The sequence below is a fragment of the Lytechinus variegatus genome, chromosome 3 (assembly GCF_018143015.1).
Source record: "Lytechinus variegatus isolate NC3 chromosome 3, Lvar_3.0, whole genome shotgun sequence".
NCBI lineage: Eukaryota > Metazoa > Echinodermata > Echinoidea > Temnopleuroida > Toxopneustidae > Lytechinus > Lytechinus variegatus.
Window position 1 is genome coordinate 40071878 of NC_054742.1, and position 8005 is coordinate 40079882.

An 8005-nucleotide genomic window follows, 5' to 3' on the forward strand; every position below is an offset into this window, starting at 1 on the left:
ATTTATTGGCAATTCATTTCACTATATATTGATAGTGTTTATACCATGCACATATACGAAAAAAAGAAAGAAATAAATCAAAATTGAGGCATATGAATTGTGTGGCTTGTTTCATCACATCGGCTTGGGTCGGGCAATCGCGTATACCAGGCTGACTTTGCTATCATTTTCACAAAACATCGGATAAACTGGATCTGTCTTTTCGGGAATTTAGGGTGCCCTTTTCTCAAATGGTTGGGTCAATTGAACTCGAGTCGGAGATTGAGGTGGCCATTTTCTCGAATGGTCGGGTCTCCTCGCGATTGCCCGACCCGATGACGTGATGACACAAGCCGAGTTTGGTGAAGAAGTGGAGGAAGACTGGAATATAGAGATAGCCTTAATTCAGGACCCTTGAAAAGGAAATGAGTCTCTCACTATCATTCTCTATCGATATTCTTTTTAATGTGGAAGTAACATTACTCCACCCGGGGGGGGGAGGCACTTACATTGACGAGTGCATGGATACCATGCGCGACCATACCTAAACACGTATTTTCCATATTCTGAAAATGCATGTGAAACCCTACCCTTAACAATTATTGGAAACAATTCGATACTCTTGACAAGTATTCCCTGAAATGAACCCCTAAGCAATTAAGTACAGCGATGTCACAGGTCCGTCGGTCGTCGATCGGTTTTACTTTTACACATCATTGGTTTAGTCCGGCCCAACCTTCCACACGTCGCGCAAATCGGACTCTAAACACGTAGTGTTGGGGCAAAAAGGACATCCTTTATAAAACATTGTAATTTTGTTTTATCATCCCCGCAAATTTGACCCTAAACACGTAGCTTTCCTAACGAAATAGACACCCTTTTTTCATTATTTTTGTGTTCTTGACACCCTTATCACGTTACGTATATACGTAACGTGCCCTATCTTGAAAAAGACATTTTTTTACGTGTTTTTTTTTTTGGTCGCGCATGGTATCCTCTCGTCAGTGTACGTGCCCCCCCCCCCCCCGGTACTCCACCTGTTGTCTAGCCATCCTTAAAGGAGAATGAAACTTTGAGAACAAGATAGCTCGTGTGAAAACAAAAAAAAAATCAAAGAAACAGATCTACGAAAGTTTGAGAAAAATCGGACAAATAATGAGAAAGTTATCAGCATTTGAATATTGTGATCACTAATGCTATAAGGATCCTCAAATTGGCAATGCGACAAATATGTGTGATGTCACTTGTGAACAACTCTCCCCATTACTTTAGTATATATTTCACTTATGTTGCCTCTTTTATCACATCTATCAGTAGATCATGTGTTCTTTCTATAGGAGGGAATGTAATCCCGGCATGTAATACAGATTTTCAAAGAATACATCATGGATAAAGAGTTTGTATCACCATAAGAAAAAAGCAAAAAAATACATTTTGAGGGTATTTTATATCCATCAAAGGGAAAGTTGTTCACATGTGACGTCACACATCCTTGTCGCATTGCCAATGGGAGGATCTCCATAGCATTAGTGATTGCAATAATCGAATGCTCATAACTTTGTCATTATTTGTCCAATTTTTCTCAAACTTTCTTGGTTCTTATTCTTTGATTTTTCTGTTTCGTCAAGGCAAGCCTACTTGTTCCAAAGGGTTCATTCCCCTTTAAATGTGGCATTATTTCTCTGTATTGCCTCAATCTATGAAGAAATAAGACGTCTACCCCACAAAAAGTTTATTTGAATAAAAAGAGAAAATTCCAACAAGCACGACACTGAAAATTTCATCAAAATCGGATGTAAAATGAAAGTTATGACATTTTAAAGCTTCACTCAATTTTTCAAAAAATGCTTATATGCACATCCTTGTCGGTATGCAAATGAGGAGACCGATGACATCATCCACTCACTATTCATTTTGTATTTCATTATATGAAATATGAAATATTATAATTTTCTCTTTATTGCCAGGTGAAATAATGATTAATTCCTCCCTGAACATGTAGAATTAGCATTGTTTGATATCATAATTCAGTCAAGTTTGTCCTCATTGTCAAATCTGTAAAAAAATATTGTATAATTCAAACAATACAAAACAAAATAAATAGTGAGTGAGGGATATCAGCGTCTGTCTCGTATGCTTTTCACCGAGTTGTGCATATCACTGTTTTGTAAAAAAAAAAATAAGCGAAACTTTAAAATGTCAAAACTTTCTTATTTTACATCCGACGTTGATGAAATTTTCAGCGTTATACTAGTTTGATTTTTCTCTATTAATTCAACTTAACATTTTTTCTGGGGTGGACTTGACCTTTAATATTGTACATTACTGCTTTTGACATGTTAGAATAATAATGGTGTTCTCTGATATGTCCAAAACTCTTAAAACCGATCCAAGACACCATTCAAATGTTAATAGACCTAAATGGTACTTTCAAGTGATATATTTGTTGTCACTGATTTTTCATAAAGAGATATGAATATTGGGTTCATTGGTTATATACCAAGTGGAAGTCCATTCGATACTAACAATAAGTTTAGGCGAAGCTCCAATAGCCTTTTTTTAATAAGGACCATGGAGCCTATTTTCAATCTTTGAAAATATCACTTTCCTCAAGAGTGATCAACATGAGTTCATTTTCGCCAAGAACTACACACATGTCTCCATTCGACGCAACAGTAATGGACAAACGGGTTCGCTGGTGGGTTGATTGAGAACTTTGACTTGTTGATCCAAATCCGGAATTAGACGTAAATGTGGTTGCTGTCTCATGTTGTGGATTGGGACTGTAGGGTGAACCGAGCACCGTAGATCTTCTAATCCTACGTCCACTGAGCATTGATGCCTGCCCGTGTGCCGACATGAGTGTACGTCTCACAGCAGTGTTGGTTTGTGGTAGTTTAGGAGGATCTTTTGATTCTCTATTCCTGAAAATAGTTTCTTGAAGATTCCCTTCCTTGTCCAAAATTCGGAGAGAAATTTTGGATTCTTGACTTGAAAGGAGGAATATTCGTCCCTCCTGTCCGCATGCTAATGCCGCACTTTCCCAGACAACTCCTCTATCACTGAAGATGCATCTATTGTGTTCACTGTCGATGAGATATACTGAAGATGGTTTGCAGGCAATAAGGAAGGTTTCACACGGGCTTGTATTGCGGGTAGTGATCGCCAAAGGAACAATGCTACCAAAAATGGGTTGGCTTGTCAAGACAGTATTATCCGGTGCTATTTCAAGCAGGTAGTCCAAACCTTCACTGACAATGTAAATGTATCCGTTCATGTTGACAGTCAGACAGGATTCTTGACAGATGTCAGCCTTGGGTTTGCGGTATTCCTCGATCTGTTGAAGTAGTAAAGATGAAGCCCCTTTCCATAGTTCGTTTCCTATAACAGAGCATATTCGTCCATTTGGTAGAATACCATATGGACATGAAGGGTTTTTCGCTGAATAGCGAAGACGATTGTTGCCGGAAAAAAAGATTTGACGGGCATGACGTCGGACATGACGGCCGGCAGTAGGGTCTACTCGCGACATCTTCGGGACTTCATGACAAAATACACGTCCATCTTGTGCTGCACATATAACACTTAAGGAACCATTCTGTACCTTACCTACTGTCAAATAGCTTTTTGCATGCGGCACATTCTGTTGCTTGAAAATTCGATCTTGCTTTACAAGATTTAGCGATGGATGATGAGAACAACTTAATTGAGCACAGTTCAGTCTCAGTTTCTCGAAATTCATTTTAATGCTGTCAAGTGTGAAAGCGTCTGATTCAACACCAGTAAGCCTTCGAACCGACTGCACCAGTCCGTGATGCTTTTCAGCCACCTCAAAGTCGTCCTTCGATGAGGAGACCTGATGAAGTTCCCTTGAAACATCCTCTACATCTTTCTTCGTTGATCTGTTTTTCTGTACGATATCGTCTATGAGACATCGATTCTGATTTACGTATGTTTTGCTCTGTTTGAGAAGGAATGCCTTGATTTTAGCAACTTCATCCTCGATCGCTTGATCGATTTCTCTACTTTTCTGATCGAGTTCTTGCTTTACACCACCAATCTTGACAAAGAAAGAATCAACATCTTTGCCCTTGACATTAACTTTGGTGACTAGGTCAGCAATATCGCGCCGATACTCTGGAATAATATCTCTCAAGTACACGCACTCATGGCCATCAACTTTCGAGTGATCAAGAACAGTGCAGTCTGCACAAATGCACTTTTTGCAGGTCTTGCAATAAAATTTTAACCGTTCATCATGTCGAGAGCATTTGCGAATAACCGTGACGTCCCTCGTTCCTGCTGGAACAGCAATTCCACGAGAGAGTTCCGTTAAAGGAACCACATGATGGTGGCGGCAAGTCGGTATGTTAGGATGAAATTCCGCACACTCCTGGCACATATTTAAATCACAGTCCTCACAGAACAATCGAGGTTTGGAAGATTTACACACAGAACATCTGTTTTGCTTTTCTGCGGCTGCTGAATCCTTTCCTCCCTTGTTCAGTGCTTCAAGAAGTTTGTTGGCGCGGAAGTCTGGTTTGAGTCCGGTGATTCCATCATTAGGAATTACCGTTCTTTCGCGACATGTAGGACAATGAAGGGATCCAGCATCCAAATGTTGGTCAGCATATTCCTTTAGGCAATGCTCACAAAAACTATGAAGACATGTTAACATGCGAGGAGACCTGAGTCTATCAAGACATATGCTGCATTCGAGTTCTTCTGAGATAACGTCTCCAATTTGCTTCGGAAGAGCCATTTTGAAGAAAAAAAAACACACACGAACAATACCGCCTATAACGCCAACTTTTCAATAACGATGTGCATGTATTCATATATGAATAGCTAATCACTTTGCTTAAATCATTCACATGACAGGAAGTTCTTCTAATCAAACATACAAAGTCCATCTAAACTACAGGGCGTATAAAAACTACACTTTGAAAAAGCCCTGGGAATTAAAAAATATACAACATGTGGGTAATTTTTTCACATATAATCATGGGATTGGGTCTCATCATTCTATTTAATAAAAGTAATAGTTTTGACAGAATGTTACACTTGAGTGAGCACTGTCCATTTTGGTAAAGCTCGCAGAAACCTGTTTGCGCAGAAATGCTCGTTTTCACGCTGTGTGAAAAGGAAAGGGGAAAATCAAACTTACCCTGCCAAACATTTCTCATCCATTTCCCTTGCACTTTTCGTCAATTTAAATAAAGCGGATACATTCAAGCATTTTGTAACAATTTTGCCACCCAAATTAAAATTTCAACACTTAGTAAACACAACCTTTACCCTTTTTTACGCCAGCTTGATCTGAGGACCTAACTGAATCTGAACAAAAGTTTTTATCAGACATCTCCAGCATTTTTTTCACTAGGTTTGTATCATTCAAAATGGGATTACGTTTCATTTTTCATTTAATACTTGTTTCTCCACACTTTTCCCAAGCTTGACAATCATTAACAAAATGAAAATGAAGCCTAAGCTATTTCATGTAAATCACAGCTCAGTGTAAAGCAAATAACGATGGCCTCGGTGTGTGGGGGAGTGGGGTGGGGCACAATGCAAAACTCTTTGAAGTGTTTTGGGCAAGGAAACAACTTAAAACAGGTAAAATATATCATAAAATCAAGCTAAATTCCACGTGTTCTTCATGATTAAGGTCTACTTTTATTCGCATAACAATTTCAAAGTTCTGCGCAAATCATTCTTCACTAACTTTTCAAAAGTAAGTGGTGCTCACTCAAGCGGAAATATTTTTCGACAGTTATATAGTCATTTGCTTAAATGGATCTGTACAATTTTAAATGTGGAAAATCGTCAGAATATTATAAATATATAATTTTACAGGAATTTTTCTAAGTGTAAACTTTTTTTGATATGCACTGTATAGCAGATTTTAGACGGATATAGGATGCACATCAATTTTCTATGCTTTATTTAGCTGTATTAATGTGCAACAATGCAAGAGTAATACACCCCTTTTCCGTAGATGGAAATATTTGTGTATTTCACTTTCTCCCCGGTCCCATTATAGTGTGTGCGAAATTATTTAACCAATCTTTGTTCAACATGCTTAATTTAAAGAAGATATATACCGTATATTACATTTAAATTGAAATAAATTGAAACTTATTGTCTCATGGTAAGTAGTCATATTCTAAATCACATGGAATATTTTGATGCAACATTTGATATTGCAGTGTTTATCCACTCATAGCCTAGAATTGTGTTTTGCATTATGGACATCGAGTGGCTTTAAGAAGACAGAAAAATATAAGATGAGATTTCTAATTTAGTCATTATTACAAGAAAACCTACACCCTAGTCTGGATTTGACAGAAGAAATGATGATCACGAAGAACTGAACAACTGAAGGTATTGATAACTGTATCATTTAGACCAGTCATTCTCAATTACTTTTTTGGAAGCGCCACATTTCTTGTTGAGAATCGGTAATGCTCCACTATCCATTACGCAATATCAGCGGAGGGGTTCCAGAGGCCCCTGATGGGGGTCGAGGGGGCAGAGCCCCCAGAAGTTTTGGAATATGAGGCCTTTTAAATTGCCCATGCAGAGGTGCTGCAATCAATATCAACAGAAAAAATACAAATGCCAACAAACTATACAATATTAATATTAAAAGAAAAATGACCAGTGACTTGTTCACTGATACCACTATAGTTCAGACTGTTCTGCACCAGATCTATTGGCTGAAGCAAGTGGCGTAATGGGTAAAAAAAATCAAGAGGGCTAGATATGGCAGCTGAAGTAAAAATATTGAACTTTTCAATACAAAAATATATATTTTGACATAATATTAAGATAATTCCACTCGTTCCCTTTCTTTCTCTTTCCCTTTCTCCTTTTTTTTTCTTGGCCGTGAAACACATGGGGGCCCCATCTGTACCCCAGTGGCTAAAGTTACGTTCCCCGATTTTGCAAGAGCTGAAAATTAGGCGTTACACTGCCCTAGCGCCCCGAACTACCCATCTTTCTCTACAACTCACGTGCAGTATTATTTATTCAGTTCTTCTTTAGCAAGAGTGCATGCAGACAATCACGGCAAGCAATACATCTGAGCATACATATATTTCACTTTTACAACTTCGGATTTTAATCGGCTCCGGAAACAAGGTTTCTGCTTGTTCTGTCCCAAATTCATAATCTATTATGATCAGGATGTTCTTTAAATATCACATTATTTGATGTTTAACTCTTAACCAAAACTTATACTCTGGAAATGCAAAATTTATCGCCGTTGAAATAGAAATCCTACAAACGGGGTTTTCATATCACTTCTGTGGCACATTTGTAAGAATAAATAAAACTTTGTAAGAATAAATAAAAAGGAGAACACCATCGATCCTCCATAATAGGGGTTATCGAGTGCTAAATTGGACAAAATTTGAGGAAATCAATTAGCAATTAAGTGTCAAGTAAAGAGTTTTTGTTTTCTCTTTGTATTAAAATGATCACCAAATCCTTATTTTCAGGTTACTGGTAGATACATTTTTATTTCCCCAATATTTCCTTATTTTTACTTTTTTTATACCAACTCCCAAGCGCCACTCCGCAAGGCTCGGTGCGCCACAAGTGGCGCGCGCGCCACCATTTGAGAATCCCTGATTTAGACCTTTGAACACTTAATCTGTAATATCTTCTAAGTTCTTGATTTATAACCCCGCTATCATCTTGATGTATACATGATCATGATACACAATCACAAGATGTGATATCAAATGCAAATAAAATTCTGTACTGCTCTCCAAGAAGCATCAATAAAGATTATGGCCCGTATTCTGAAGTCGGGTTTAAGTTAAACTCAGGTTTAAAGTTGTGGTGCAAGTATGGATGGCCAATTGCTATACAAATCACTAACATTAGAGATATCATATTTCAGCTCATTTGGCTCTTAAATAATTCATAATTAATTATCTAGGAAGTATAAATAGATGATTGTTTTCACCTTCGATGAATCAGGAAAGAGCAGAATAAATTTAAGAAACGTACAACTTAA

The 8005-nt window shown here is 37.8% G+C and overlaps 1 protein-coding gene across 1 annotated transcript; it reads right to left on the reverse strand.

Moving 5' to 3' along the window:
• Positions 1 to 2231: 2231 nt before the first annotated feature.
• Positions 2232 to 5007, reverse strand: LOC121412207 (tripartite motif-containing protein 45-like). The gene has a single exon (XM_041605115.1). The coding sequence runs from the start codon at positions 4739 to 4741 to the stop codon at positions 2564 to 2566; it is 2178 nt and encodes a 725-aa protein (XP_041461049.1). The 5' UTR covers positions 4742 to 5007; the 3' UTR covers positions 2232 to 2563.
• Between the last annotated feature and the right edge of the window lie 2998 nt (positions 5008 to 8005).

Bases quoted from the DNA above. Each gene is read 5' to 3' on its own strand.
- LOC121412207 (XM_041605115.1), bottom strand. From the start codon at position 4,741: ATGGCTCTTCCGAAGCAAATTGGAGACGTTATCTCAGAAGAACTCGAA.